Below are 15,190 nucleotides of genomic sequence, written 5' to 3'. Positions count from 1 at the left end.
TATGTAATCTGTGTCTGTGCAAATGTGTTTAAATAGAAGAGCCAGTAATTTATCTATTTCTATTTACTTTTTTAAGGCTTGCTGACCAGATGAGAATGCTAAATTTTCCTCAATGGTTGGACCTTCTGAAAAACATCTTTACAAGTTTTATTAACTTTCTGAAGCGGGTTAAGGCAAGTCTTGACTACATTTAGGATGTTACAAAACTCCAAAGCTGTCTTTGCAAGTCATGTTAGGCAGCACAGCTGAGGAAGGGAAGTACCTTACTGGGGTTATTCCTTTACAGCGTGGCACTAAACTTTGCAATCTTTCTTCCACCCAATCCTGTCATATTTTGAGCAATTAGTTGTTTAAATATGTAGTTTGGTAAGGCTGAACATGTGATGAAGACTACTTAAGTAGTAAACATTTTCGTTTCAGTGGTTCTCAATTGTTGAAGATGACAGTAATTGAGTAAACTTTAAATTTGCAACCTTTGCAAGTACATATTTTTATCATCTGAGGGCAGTTTTGGAACTTTATTTTCAAACTGTGAAAAATGAATACCTGCTCTATACTAACTTTAATCCAAATTAAGTAATTTGGAGGAATCCATAATGCAATTGTTTGTGTGTTAATTTTTGTACGTTTGTCTCTTAAAACTTTCTGCAGGGAACAGTAAGTACCATTCGTAATGTTGTCTTCCTGGTGTTGGATAAAAGCAAGGAAAAAAGCAAAGAACTGGAAGTTGTATCCAGTCAAAAGACTCCTGTTTTGGGTCACACACTGGATACAGAAGTGGCGTATTTGACTCATGAAGGCATGTTTATTAGTGATGCGTACAATGAAAGAGAACTATCTTCACCTGGAGTAGAAATTGAATCGCAGAGGACAACTTATCAAAATAGTGACCCATGTGGCAGTGATTCTACATCGGAAGCAGAGTGTGCCACTGATTCCTCCTCCAGTAAGGAGCAAATGTCATCTTCGGCCACACCAGGAGGGCTGGAAATCTTGTAAGTTGCCACTGCATTGAAAGAGTTAGTGCTTGCAACAGTTAACTCAGTTAACGTTTTAGCAAAGATTTGTAACTCGAGTTGTGGGTGAGCTTGTTGACTTGCTTGCTGAGCTGGCTTGTTCTTGTTCAGATGTTTCATTACCATGCTAGATGACATCATCAGTGAGGCCTCCGATGAAGCGATGTTGTTCAGCTTTGCTCGGAATTTATACTGTCTGGTCCGTTATGGCGAGTAGTGTCATTTTCGGTTTTGACCTGTATGGGTTTGTATACCATGTACAAGTAAACTCCCTCACAGTTAACTTTCGCTCCCTTTAGTTTCTGCAGTTGGTATTTTAAGATGCCACGTATGGAAATCTAAACAGTATAACTTACAAAATGTTGCTGGTCAGGAGGAGGCCATTCAAACCATCATAGTTGTGCTGGCTCTTTGAAAATACCGTTCAATTAATCACCCCAATCCCCCCACCTCCAGCTGTTATCCCCCAGCCCTACAAATATTCCAATTCAAATTAAACTATTTGTTATTGTATTAAAAATGGTTTTTAAATGGCAACAGTGCGACAATATTAATTTATAGAAGTTAACCTAATTTTGAGCCCTGTAGAAACTTGCTGAGGGCACACCCCAGCCTTTTCTGAATTTGTTTCAAAGTCCCAAGCATTTGCAGTATTTTGCTTCGAGTTGTATCATTTATAATTAAGTTTTATTCTTCCACTGCTCAACCTCTGACACTGCAAGATATTAACTGTTAAAAATACAGTCAAAAGGTGACAAATCCCACTTGTTTAATCTTTTCCACGGCCAGTGCATGTCGTCACTAGGCTGAGCAGCTTGGGGAATGTCTGTGTATTTCCCTGCGTGTGAGAATAGGCTGGAGGGCTTCTTGAGCTCGCTGTGCCAACCAGTCAATTCCAGCAAGGAGACATGTGACCAATAATGTCTGAAACCCTGGCAAATAATGTCACTTTTTGATTGTATATGACTGAACATATGAGCATATGTTAGGAAAAGGATTGTTTTATATTGGAAAGGTAATCTAGTTAAAAGAGTTCATGGATTACTGTAGCTTTGCAGTAACAAGATTGAAGGAACACATTATAAGTCCATTGTTACAATCTGCCCGGCCAACTTTTCTTCTTACTTAGTGGTGACCGGTATTATTGGTTTATCATTTTACAATACCTGCTTGTTTATCATGCCTTTGCTTTAATGATATACATGTTCTAAAGGACAATTTTAATATATTTAAGAATTTTAACTTGCTTAAAATGTTACCTCATGGATGTCATGCATTTTTTTAACCAAAATGATTTAAAATGATGAAACTAGTAGGAGCTACCATATTATATGATAATAGTAATTCTGCAGGGAGAGCAGAGTTTGCTCCATAGAGGCCATAAGGCATTGATTTGATTTAGGGAGCCAGCATATTTTTGCTGCTTACTTGTGGAATTTGGGCATCACTGAATAGTTCAGCATTTATTGTCTGTCCCTGGTTGCCCTTGAGAAGGTAGTGGTGAGTCTCTTGTTGAATTGCTGCAGTCCATTTGCTGTAAGTCCTGCTAGGGAAGGAATTTCAGGATTTTGACCCAGCAACGCTGAAGGAACAGCGACATATTTCTAAATCAGAATGTTGAGTAGCTTGGAGGGGAGCTTTAAAAGCCAATAATTCTGAATAGGCAGAGTTGCCTAATCCCACCTCCAGATTTTTCACCAGGTGGTGCAGAATTTGTGGTGGCCAGAGGGGGGCAGTAGAACCCCATTTCTTTACCAGTGTTGCTGAATGAGTTTGTTCCAACTTAGTCAGCCTTAACAGCGAAGATCGCAATAATTACTTAGGTGTTTCTGAGATGATTTGTCATGCTGCTTTTGAGAAAGGTGTTTTTATGATACCTAAACTAATTCACTCCCGCAGGACCTGGCTCTAATTTCTAGTGCCTGCCTCCCCCTTTGCTATTTCCCTACCCCATTCCATCTCCTCCTTGCCACCTCCATTAATCTACCGTCTCTTCATACTCCCCTTCTCTCGTTTTTTTTCTCTACACTCCTCTTCTCATTTCGCCTCTCTTCCCTGATTTCAAGTGCTTGAATCCCCAACCGGAGGCTGTGGTTTACACTCTATTCCCCTTTCTATCTTGATTGCTTCACAGATCCATATGGTAATAAAATGTTGAATGATAAATTAGTGATAATGATTAAACTATTTAAGGTATAAAACTGTTTAACGCATTCACAAGTAGTATAAGCTACCAAGCAAAAGTGTTCAATGTTTGCATCTTGAAATCATATCTGATATACAAATTGTATCTCTGCAGAATTTCATTCTCTCTCATTCTGGGTTTGAGAGAAAATGTGTAATTCAGCTTGATGTTTCATATCAGTACTGGTGAAATACTGATGTGTGTGACAGTCCCATATTCCAGTCTCAAAGGCGGGAGTGTGATGAGTTAACTCCAGGAGAAGTCTTTGGCAATTGAGAAGACAGATGAAGAATTGACCATATTCCTGTTTGTTTTTAGAGTCGGTGATGATTTGCAACTGACAGATTTAGAACTTGGCAGAGTTGCCAATAACCTTCAAGAACTTCTCTGCAGTGCTTCTGATATTTGCCATGACCGATGTGTTAAATTTCTTATGGCAAGAGCTAAGGTAAGTTGCTGTTTAGTTCTGATTTATCGCCTGCTCAGTTTTGATGTGTAATTTGACAATGTGTGGTGTCTTTTGGTGGGATGATTACTAAATGTTTCACATTTTGCAAATTGTTTAAGATGCCATTTCTAAACTGCATAAAACATCATTATCTGAACATCAAAGATAATAAAATGTGAGGCTGGATGAACACAGCAGGCCAAGCAGCATCTCAGGAGCACAAAAGCTGACGTTTCGGGCCTAGACCCTTCATCAGAGAGGGGGATGGGGAGAGGGAACTGGAATAAATAGGGAGAGAGGGGAAAGCGGACTGAAGATGGAGAGTAAAGAAGATAGGTGGAGAGAGTATAGGTGGGGAGCTGGGGAGGGGATAGGTCAGTCCAGGGAAGACGGACAGGTCAAGGAGGTGGGATGAGGTTAGTAGGTAGATGGGGGTGCGGCTTGGGGTGGGAGGAAGAGATGGGTGAGAGGAAGAACCGGTTAGGGAGGCAGAGACAGGTTGGACTGGTTTTGGGATGCAGTGGGTGGAGGGGGAAGAGCTGGGCTGGTTGTGTGGTGCAGTGGGGGGAGGGGACGAACCTGGCTGGTTTAGGGATGCAGTAGGGGAAGGGGAGATTTTGAAACTGGTGAAGTCCACATTGATACCATTAGGCTGCAGGGTTCCCAGGCGGAATATGAGTTGCTGTTCCTGCAACCTTCGGGTGGCATCATTGTGGCAGTGCAGGAGGCCCATGATGGACATGTCAACCTTCAGTTCACCTGGGCCATCTCCAGCACATCCCTCACCTTCCTGGACCTCTCAGTCTCCATCTCAGGCAACCAGCTTGTAACTGATGTCCATTTCAAGCCCACCGACTCCCACAGCTACCTAGAATACACCTCCTCCCACCCACCCTCCTGCAAAAATTACATCCCCAATTCCCAATTCCTCCGCCTCCGCCGCATCTGCTCCCACGATAAGACATTCCACTCCCGCACATCCCAGATGTCCAAGATCTTCAAGGACCGCAACTTTCCCCCCACAGTGATCGAGAACGCCCTTGACCGCGTCTCCCATATTTCCCGCAACACATCCCTCACACCCCGCCCCCGCCACAACCGCCCAAAGAGGATCCCCCTCGTTCTCACACACCACCCCACCAGCCTCCGGATACAACGCATCATCCTCCGACACTTCCGCCATCTACAATCCGACCCCACCACCCAAGACATTTTTCCATCCCCACCCCTGTCTGCTTTCCGGAGAGACCACTCTCTCCGTGACTCCCTTGTTCGCTCCACACTGCCCTCCAACCCCACCACACCCGGCACCTTCCCCTGCAACCGCAGGAAATGCTACACTTGTCCCCACACCTCCTCCCTCACCCCCATCCCAGGCCCCAAGATGACATTCCACATTAAGCAGAGGTTCACCTGCACATCTGCCAATGTGGTATACTGCATCCACTGTACCCGGTGCGGCTTCCTCTACATTGGGGAAACCAAGCGGAGGCTTGGGGACCGCTTTGCAGAACACCTCCGCTCAGTTCGCAACAAACAACTGCACCTCCCAGTCGCAAACCATTTCCACTCCCCCTCCCATTCTCTTGATGACATGTCCATCATGGGCCTCCTGCAGTGCCACAATGATGCCACCCGAAGGTTGCAGGAACAGCAACTCATATTCCGCCTGGGAACCCTGCAGCCCAATGGTATCAATGTGGACTTCACCAGTTTCAAAATCTTTTCAAAAGCTTTTGTGCTCCTGAGATGCTGCTTGGCCTGCTGTGTTCATCCAGCCTCACATTTTATTATCTTGGATTCTCCAGCATCTGCAGTTCCCATTATCTCTCATTATCTGAACATCAGCCACTTTGGTTTTCCCTCCTGTGAATGAGCTTTAAGCCTTGCCGATTTTCTCCCTTTGAACGGATTGCTTTCTGTTGTTCGCCAGTTGAGTTAGATAAAATCTTTCTGCTCAACTCTTTCACTCTCCAACAAAAAATTGTGTAGTTACTCTTTAGCCAGTAAACAGTCTGCAGTTGGCATGATTGTTACTGTGCCGTTTTAAACTGAGGGGAAGCTTCTGAGAGTCAAAAGATGTAAATCCTAAGGTGAGTGAGTTGTCCCAAAGCTGCAAAGTCTAAAATGATATCAGTTATTTCCTAGAAAGCTACATATCTATAAATATCAGGGCCTCCACAACTTTTTGCATAATATTAAACATGCCTGCATCCCACTCCATGATAATGAAATGTGAGGCTGGATGAACACAGCAGGCCCAGCAGCATCTCAGGAGCACAAAAGCTGACGTTTCGGGCCTAGACCCTTCATCAGAGAGGGGGATGGGGGGAGGGAACTGGAATAAATAGGGAGAGAGGGGGAGGCAGACCGAAGATGGAGAGAAAAGAAGATAGGTGGAGAGGAGAGTATAGGTGGGGAGGTATGGAGGGGATAGGTCAGTCCAGGGAAGACGGACAGGTCAAGGAGGTGGGATGAGGTTAGTAGGTGGGAGATGGAGGTGCGGCTTGGGGTGGGAGGAAGGGATGGGTGAGAGGAAGAACAGGTTAGGGAGGCAGAGACAGGTTGGACTGGCTTTGGGATGCAGTGGGTGGGGGGGAAGAGCTGGGCTGGTTGTGTGGTGCAGTGGGGGGAGGGGACGAACTGGGCTGGTTTAGGGATGTGGTGGGGGAAGGGGAGATTTTGAAACTGGTGAAGTCCACATTGATACCATTGGGCTGCAGGGTTCCCAAGCGGAATATGAGTTGCTGTTCCTGCAAGCGTCGGGTGGCATCATTGTGGCACTGCAGGAGGCCCATGATGGACATGTCATCTAAAGAATGGGAGGGGGAGTGGAAATGGTTTGCAACTGGGAGGTGCAGTTGTTTATTGCGAACCAAGCGGAGGTGTTCTGCAAAGCGTTCCCCAAGCCTCCGCTTGGTTTCCCCAACGTAGAGGAAGCCACACCGGGTACAGCGGATGCAGTCTACCACGTTGGCAGATGTGCAGGTGAACCTCTGCTTAATGTGGAAAATCATCTTGGGGACTGGGGTAGGGCTGACGGAAGAGGTGTGGGGGCAAGTGTAGCATTTCCTGCGGTTGCAGGGGAAGGTTGCAGGGGGTGGTGGGGTTGGAGGGCAGTGTGGAGCGAACAAGGGAGTCACGGAGAGAGTGGTCTCTCCGGAAAGCAGACAGGGGTGGGGATGGAAAAATGTCTTGGGTGGTGGGGTCGGATTGTAAATGGCGGAAGTGTCGGAGGATGATGCATTGTATCCAGAGGCTGGTGGGGTGGTGTGTGAGAACGAGGGGTATCCTCTTTGGGCGGTTGTGGCGGGGGCGGGGTGTGAGGGACGTGTTGCGGGAAAGGCGGGAGACGCGGTCAAGGGCGCTCTCGACCACTGTGGGGGGAAAGTTGCGGTCCTTGAAGAACTTGGACATCTGGGATGTGCGGGAGTGGAATGCCTCATCGTGGGAGCAGATGCGGCAGAGGCGGAGGAATTGGGAATAGGGGATGGAATTTTTGCAGGCGGGTGGGTGGGAGTCGGTGTATTCTAGGTAGCTGTGGGAGTCGGTGGGCTTGAAATGGACATCAGTTACAAGCTGGTTGACTGAGATGGAGACTGAGAGGTCCAGGAAGGTGAGGGATGTGCTGGAGATGGCCCAGGTGAACTGAAGGTTGGGGTGGAAGGTGTTGGTGAAGTGGATGAACTGTTCGAGCTCCTCTGGGGAGCAAGAGGCAGCGCCGATACAGTCATCAATGTAACGGAGGAAGAGGTGGGGTTTGGGGCCTGTGTAGGTGCGGAAGAGGGACTGTTCCACGTAAGCTACAAAGAGGCAGGCATAGCTGGGGCCCATGCGGGTGCCCATGGCCACCCCCTTAGTCTGTAGGAAGTGGGAGGAATCGAAAGAGAAATTGTTGAGGGTGAGGACGAGTTCGGCTAGGTGGATGAGGGTGTCGGTGGAGGCGGACTGGTCGGGCCTGCGGGACAGGAAGAAGCGGAGGGCCTTGAGGCCATCTGCATGCGGAATGCAGGTGTATAGGGACTGGCCGTCCATGGTGAAAATGAGGTGTTGGGTGCTAGGGAATAGGAAGTCCTGGAGGAGGTGGAGGGCGTGGGTGGTGTCACGGACGTAGGTGGGGAGTTCCTGGACCAAAGTGGAGAAAATGGAGTCCAGATAGGTGGAGATGAGTTCGATGGGGCAGGAGCAGGCTGAGACGATGGGTCGACCAGGGCAGGCAGGTTTGTGGATTTTGGGAAGGAGATAGAAACGGGCCGTGCGGGGTTGGGGAACAATGAGGTTGGAGGCTGTGGGTGGGAGGTCCCCTGAGGTGATGAGGTCGTGAATGGTATTGGAGTTGATGGTTTGGTGCTCGGGTGTGGGGTCATGATCGAGGGGGCGGTAGGAAGTGGTGTTGGAGAGTTGGTGTTTGGCCTCGGCGATGTAGAGGCCAGTGCGCCATACTACCACTGCGCCACCCTTGTCTGCGGGTTTGATGGTGAGGTTGGGGAGGGAGCAGAGGGCTGCCTGTTCTGCGGGGGAGAGGTTGGAGTGGGTGAGAGGGGTGGAGAGGTTGAGGCGGTTAATGTCTCGATGGCAGTTAGAGATGAAGAGGTCGAGGGAGGGTAGGAGGCCTGGGGGTGGCGTCCAGGAGGAGGACTTGTGTTGGAAGCGGGTGAATGGGTCAGTTGAGGGAGGGTTTGGTTCCCGGTTGCAGAAGTAAGCTTGGAGGCGAAGGCAGCGGAAAAACTGTTCTATGTCCAATCGTGACTGGTATTCGTTGATGTGTGGTTGTAGGGGGACAAAGGTGAGCCCCTTACTAAGGACTGACCGTTCGTCCTCAGTTAGTGAGAGGTCTGGGGGGATGGTGACCATGCTTGTTTGTAGCTGGGTCCATTTCCTGGGCATATCCCTGTTCTCTCTTTCCTCTTATTACTTTGGTTGATAGCCTGTATCCAGTCCTTTCAACTCTGGGCTCCGTACTGCAATCCTCAGGCTGATGACAGTGTTACATTCCTTGCCTTTAGCGTGCTGGCTTCCTTCAAGACCATAATTCCCCATTACAGCCCTAATAGGTTTTGCTAAAGTAAAAGTTTATAAATATTTCATTCAGAATTTTCCTTCCAAGTTGAGTTAAGGTGCTATTTATGTTTTTACATAAATGTCAATGAAAGGAATCCAACTGATGTAGACATTTTGAATGTTTGGGAAATACAAAGAGGTCATCTCAGGTAATAATGCAAAGTCAGAGAAAGCTAATGAACATGCACATGAGCTTTAGAAATAGAGGCACAGAGAGCAGAAGAAAGGACATGATAGTAAACCTTTATTAACTACTGATTGGCCTGATTTGCAATATTAAGCCTAATTCTGGGCACCTCCCATTAAGAGGGAAGTTAAAGCCTTGGAGAGCTTGCAAAGGAGATTTTGCCTTCCATGCCACAATTCCAACCAAACTCATCTCTAGACTCTCAGACCTAGCTCTCTGCTCCTCCTTCTGCAACTGGATCCTTGACTTCCTGACCCACAGATTGCAATCAGTAAGGATAGGTGACAACACCTCCCCCACAATAATCTTCAACACCAGTGTCTCACAACGCTGCATACTCAGTCTCTTACTTTACACCATTTCCACTCTCAACTGTGTGACCAAATTCAGCTCTAACTCCATTTACAAATTTACTGATGACACCACTGTAGTGGTTTGGATCTCAACCAACGACAAGACAGAGTATCGGAAGGAGATAGGCAGCTTAGCGACCTGGTGTAAAGAAACAATCTCTGTCTCAATGTCAGCAAAATGAAGAAGCTGGTCATCAACTTCAGGAAGCAGAGTGTAGGGCACACCCCTGTCTGCATCAATGGTGCTGAGATGGAGATGGCTGGGAGCTTCAAGTTCCTCGGTAAATACCACCAACAATCTGTCCCGGTCTATCCATGCCAATGTTACAGTCAAGGCAGTACACCAACGCCTCAGCTTTCTGAGGAAGTAAAGGAAGTTCGGCATGTCCACAATAACTCTTCCCAACTTTTATAGACGCAACACAGAAAGCAACTTAGCCGGATGTATCACTGCTTGGTTTGGCAACTGCTCCGCCCCATACCGCAAGAAATTGCGGGGAGTTCTGAACCCAGCCCAGTCCATCATGAAAACCAGCCTTCCTTCCACTGAGTCCATCTATACTTCCCACTACCTTGGGAAAGTGACCAGCAAAATCAAAGTCTCCTCCTACCCCAGTTATACTCTCTTCCATCGGGCAAGATAGAAAAGTTTAAAAATGAATATTCACAGATTCAAGAACAGCTTCTTCCCCGCTGTTATCAGACCAATGAATGGATCTCTCATATATTAGAGTTGATCTTTCTCTGCACCTTCTGTGCAGCTGTCACATATTCTGCATTCTGCTCTATTACCCTGATGCACCTTATGTAAGGTATGATTGTTCTGGTTAGCATGCAAAACAAAATTTTTCACTGTATCTGGGAACATGTGATAACAATAAATCAAATCAAATTTACAAAACAGTACCAGGAAGGACTAGCTTCAGTGAATATGCAGAGTCTGAGCATGTTGAAAATGTTCTCCTTGGCGGACAGAGATTTGGGTGTTAAAAGTTGAGATTTTGAATAAATAATGAGAAACTGTTTCCACTGGCAGAGTGGCCTGTAACCAGAGGACACAGATTTGAGGTAAATGACAAAAGAAACAGAAAATTGAACATTTTTGATACAGTGAGCTGTGATCCAGAATGCGCTGTCTGAAAAGATAGTGGAAGCAGACTTAATATTAGCACACACAAAAGGGAATTAGATAACTATTTGCAGGAGAAAACACTACAGGGGCTATAAGATAGAGCAAGGAGGAGCTATATTAATTGAGTAGCTGTTTCAGAAAGCCAGAACAAGCACATCAGGCCGAGTGGCTGTATTGCATGGTGCTATGTTTTATATCGCTCTGGCTGCAATCTTTCTACATTACTCAGCCTCATCTACATTTTGGTTTCTTGGTACAACCTGCTGTTGTTTAGGGAGGTGCCATATTATTTGAAAGTAAATTTGTTTGTGCTGCAGCATGTCTTGGGCATGTTTCCAATGGCACAAAAGCTCAAACTCCAGTTGTACTTACCCCTAGCAGAAATAATTTGCCGAGTGGCTTCATTCTGCAGCCAGCATTCCGGATTAAAGGTAGGGGTTGGAGAACAAATCCAGCTCACATGTTGAATGTCTTATGTTCAGAGATAGTAGGAACTGCAGATGCTGGAGAATCTGCAATAACAAGGTGTAGAGCCGGATGAACACAGCAGGCCAAGCAGCATTACAGGAGCTTTCCTCTGATGCTGCTTGGCCTGCTGTGTTCATCCAGCTCTAAACCTTGTTTTCTTGTATTCCCCCTGACTATCCAGTTCTGATGTCAATTCTAAAATTCTAGCAGTTGGACAGATGCGTATTGGGCAGTACCACCATCCTATGTCAATACATTTGGCTATGACAGGTCTCCAAGGCTATACAAATTCCAGTTGTAGGCCTCTGATATAGAATCATCATTGGAGGTGATTTCTAATACTGAAAATGTTAATGTTTTGGGAAGTGTAACTTTTTGGTAGATTTTGTAGCTTTACAATCATTGTGACAGCCTGCTGTCAGTATAGAATGAGCATATTGTTCTGAAATCTTTTAAATTCTGTTGGGTCAAGAACATAAGTGCTGAGGAGTGACTCACATTTGCCTGAGCAACTAACCCGTTAAAGTTAGGGCACATGGTATTGGGGACATAATACTGAGTTGGATTGAAAATTGGCTGGCTGACAGGAAGCAAAGAGTAGTGATAAATGGGTCCCTTTCAGAATGGCAGGGAGTGACCAGTGGGGTACCACAAGGTTCGGTACTGGGACTGCAGCTATTTACAATATACATTAGTGATATAGACGAAGGCATTAAAAGTAATATTAGCAAATTTGCTGATGACACAAAGCTAGGTGGCAGGGTGAAATGTGTGGAAGATGTTATGAGAATACAGGGTGACTTGGACAGGCTAGGTGAGTGGACGGATGCATGGCAGATGCAGTTTAATGTAGATAAATATGTGGTTATCCACTTTGGCAAGAACAGGAAGGCAGATTACTATCTCAATGGAGTCAAGTTAGGGAAAGGGGGAGTACAACGAGATCTCGATGTTCTTGTACATCAGTCAATGAAAGCAAGCATGCAGGTACAGCCGGCAGTGAACAAAGCTAATAGAATGCTGGCCTTCATAACAAGAGGAATTAAGTATAGGAGCAAAGAGGTCCTTCTGCAGCTGTACAGGGCCCTGGTGAGACCGCACCTGGACTATGGTATGCAGTTTTAGTCTCCAAATTTGAGGAAGGACATTCTGGCTATTGAGGGAGTGCAGTGTAGGTTCACGAGATCAGTTCCTGGAATGGCGGGCCTATCATATGTTGAAAGATTGGAGCGACTGGGCTTGTATACGCTTGAGTTTAGGAGGATGAGAGGGGATCTGATTGAGATGTATAAGATTATTAAGGGATTGGACAATCTGGAGGCAGGACATATGTTTCCGTTGATGGGGGAGTCCAGAACCAGAGGACACAGTTTAAAAATAAGGAGTAGGCCATTTAGAACAGAGTTGAGGAGAAACTTCTTCACCCAGAGTGGTGGATATATGGAATGCTCTGCCCCAGAAGGCAGTGGAGGCCAAGTCTCTGGATACTTTCAAGAAAGAGATGGATAGAGCTCTTAAAGATAGTGGAATCAAGGATTATGGGGATAAGGCAGGAACAGGATACTGATTGTGGATGATCAGCCATGATCATAATGAATCGTGGTGCTGGCTCGAAGGTCCGAATGGCCTACTCCAGCACCTATTGTCTATTGTCTATTGTCAGATTGTTGCACAAATCTATTTTATGGAATGTAATTTGTGTTGTATTAACAAACATTTAAACAAAATCACCAGAAAGGTATTTAAAGATTTAAAAAAGTATTTGAATACTGTACTGTATTCTGAATATTCCAAAATTGCTGCATGTTTCATTCTTTTAAATTTAACCCCTTCAGAAGTTGGTCAATATCATCTTTTCTAAAGTGTAACAGTTTTCTGTCACGGTGAATGTAATATGTGGGTTCTCCAGCAGAGGTCTCCCTTCAAGCTGTGCTAACTCATTAAAATCATATTGCACTTATTGAGAGATAATGGGAACTGCAGATGCTGGAGATTCCAAGATAATAAAATGTGAGGCTGGATGAACACAGCAGGCCAAGCAGCATCTCAGGAGCACAAAAGCTGACGTTTCGGGCCTAGACCCTTCATCAGAGAGGGGGATGGGGGGAGGGAACTGGAATAAATAGGGAGAGAGGGGGAGGCGGACCGAAGATGGAGAGTAAAGAAGATAGGTGGAGAGGGTGTAGGTGGGGAGGTAGGGAGGGGATAGGTCAGTCCAGGGAAGACGGACAGGTCAAGGAGGTGGGATGAGGTTAGTAGGTAGCTGGGGGTGCGGCTTGGGGTGGGAGGAAGGGATGGGTGAGAGGAAGAACCGGTTAGGGAGGCAGAGACAGGTTGGACTGGTTTTGGGATGCAGTGGGTGGGGGGGAAGAGCTGGGCTGGTTGTGTGGTGCAGTGGGGGGAGGGGATGAACTGGGCTGGTTGAGGGATGCAGTGGGGGAAGGGGAGATTTTGAAACTGGTGAAGTCCACATTGATACCATATGGCTGCAGGGTTCCCAGGCGGAATATGAGTTGCTGTTCCTGCAACCTTCGGGTGGCATCATTGTGGCAGTGCAGGAGGCCCATGATGGACATGTCATCAAGAGAATGGGAGGGGGAGTGGAAATGGTTTGCGACTGGGAGGTGCAGTTGCAAAATCTCCCCTTCCCCCACTGCATCCCTCAGCCAGCCCAGTTCATCCCCTCCCCCCACTGCACCACACAACCAGCCCAGCTCTTCCCCCCCACCCACTGCATCCCAAAACCAGTCCAACCTGTCTCTGCCTCCCTAACCGGTTCTTCCTCTCACCCATCCCTTCCTCCCACCCCAAGCCGCACCCCCAGCTACCTACTAACCTCATCCCACCTCCTTGACCTGTCCGTCTTCCCTGGACTGACCTATCCCCTCCCTACCTCCCCACCTACACCCTCTCCACCTATCTTCTTTACTCTCCATCTTCGGTCCGCCTCCCCCTCTCTCCCTATTTATTCCAGTTCCCTCCCCCCATCCCCCTCTCTGATGAAGGGTCTAGGCCCGAAACGTCAGCTTTTGTGCTCCTGAGATGCTGCTTGGCCTGCTGTGTTCATCCAGCCTCACATTTTATTATCTTGCACTTATTGAGTAGTTTTTGTAATTCCTGTTGTAACACAAAACAACACACTCTGTAAGGGCAGAGTGCGTAGGCTAGGAGAAAAGGAAAGTTAGCACATGCATATCACTGAAACTTGCAGTGGGGCATCTGATATTACAGGGCGTTGTAATCATTTCATACTGTAGACTCCATAGTCAAAATGAAGCACTTTCCTGATTTAGAATGGACCAGGTACTTTTACTGGCCTCAAATTTCCCAGAAAAGTGCGGTGTGACTCCAGAGTAAGAGTTGTCTTACTCCTTCTCTTCTGTTAACTACAACTTTCCTCATTTGTTTCCTGGAACACTGCCTGATTATTTCCTTTAGAAACTGAAAGAACTGCGGATGCTGTAAATCAGGAAGAAAAACAGAAGTGGCTGGAAAAGCTCAGCAGATCTGCAGTGTCTGTGGAGAGAAATCAAAGTTAATGTTATGTTTGTAGGGGCCCTTTCTCGGAACATTTATAAAGAAGGGTCACTTGTCCCGAGACCTTAACTCTGATATCTCGTCACAGATGCTGTCAGATGTGCTGAGCTTTTCCAGCAACTTCTGTTTTTGTTCCTGATTAATTTCTTTCCCTGACTTAGTTTAAAAGATCACTTCATGCAAATGTCCCGAATTTATGCGACTAATACACAAAAGTAGATTTCAGCCTAAACGTTTTTGACAGCAGGCTTCATCTTAACATTTATTGTCACATGTTGTCAATGAGTACAGTCAAAAGTTTGTATCTCACCACTTCAGTGCCATCTTCATTTTAAAGGCACCTAGGTACAGCTTCTTTAGTTAGAAGATCTTAGAGAGTAGAGAAGTAAAACGTTCAGTACAGCAATCTCCCAATCCCATACCAAACTTAACCTCCAATCTGCCATGGTTCCAGACCACGCCGAGTTTCACCCAGAGGATCGTGAGGCTGGGACAACATTCTAGACTGCCATGCCAGTTGGGCAGCGGGGGTTGGAGCTGCCCTGCCACACTGGGTGGTCATTGCAGGAGCCTGGGAGTTTGCCACACCAGGCCAGGGGGCTGCCAAGGAAGGCTCCTTGTGTCTGCACTGAGGCTGGGAGAAAAGAAGAAAGGGAACACCAACCAGAACAAAAAAAAAGAAAAGAAATGTCGATGAGCTCAGGCTGAAGTACCCTACTGCTATCCTGGCCTGAAATTACCTGCGTTGGTAATACTGAGATTTTGGAGATTGGTCATTTTATGCTTTCTTTGTCATTTTACCC

General features: G+C 46.4%; 1 protein-coding gene across 4 annotated transcripts in view; it reads left to right on the top strand.

Moving 5' to 3' along the window:
* The window catches only part of vps54 (VPS54 subunit of GARP complex), a 74,899-nt gene that overhangs the window by 31,976 nt on the left and 27,733 nt on the right, over nt 1-15,190 (top strand). For all 4 annotated transcript variants that reach the window (XM_048536379.2, XM_048536377.2, XM_048536375.2 and 1 more), the window contains 3 exons: nt 77-173; nt 652-995; nt 3,520-3,649. In XM_048536379.2, coding sequence (XP_048392336.1) covers nt 77-173; nt 652-995; nt 3,520-3,649 — 571 coding nt within the window. The remainder of the gene's footprint in view (nt 1-76; nt 174-651; nt 996-3,519; nt 3,650-15,190) is intronic.

This window comes from Stegostoma tigrinum, chromosome 9 (assembly GCF_030684315.1).
Source record: "Stegostoma tigrinum isolate sSteTig4 chromosome 9, sSteTig4.hap1, whole genome shotgun sequence".
In the NCBI taxonomy this organism is placed as follows: Eukaryota; Metazoa; Chordata; class Chondrichthyes; order Orectolobiformes; family Stegostomatidae; genus Stegostoma; species Stegostoma tigrinum.
The sequence above is the reverse complement of the archived record's forward strand: the minus strand, read 5'-3'. Positions and strand labels throughout refer to the sequence as shown.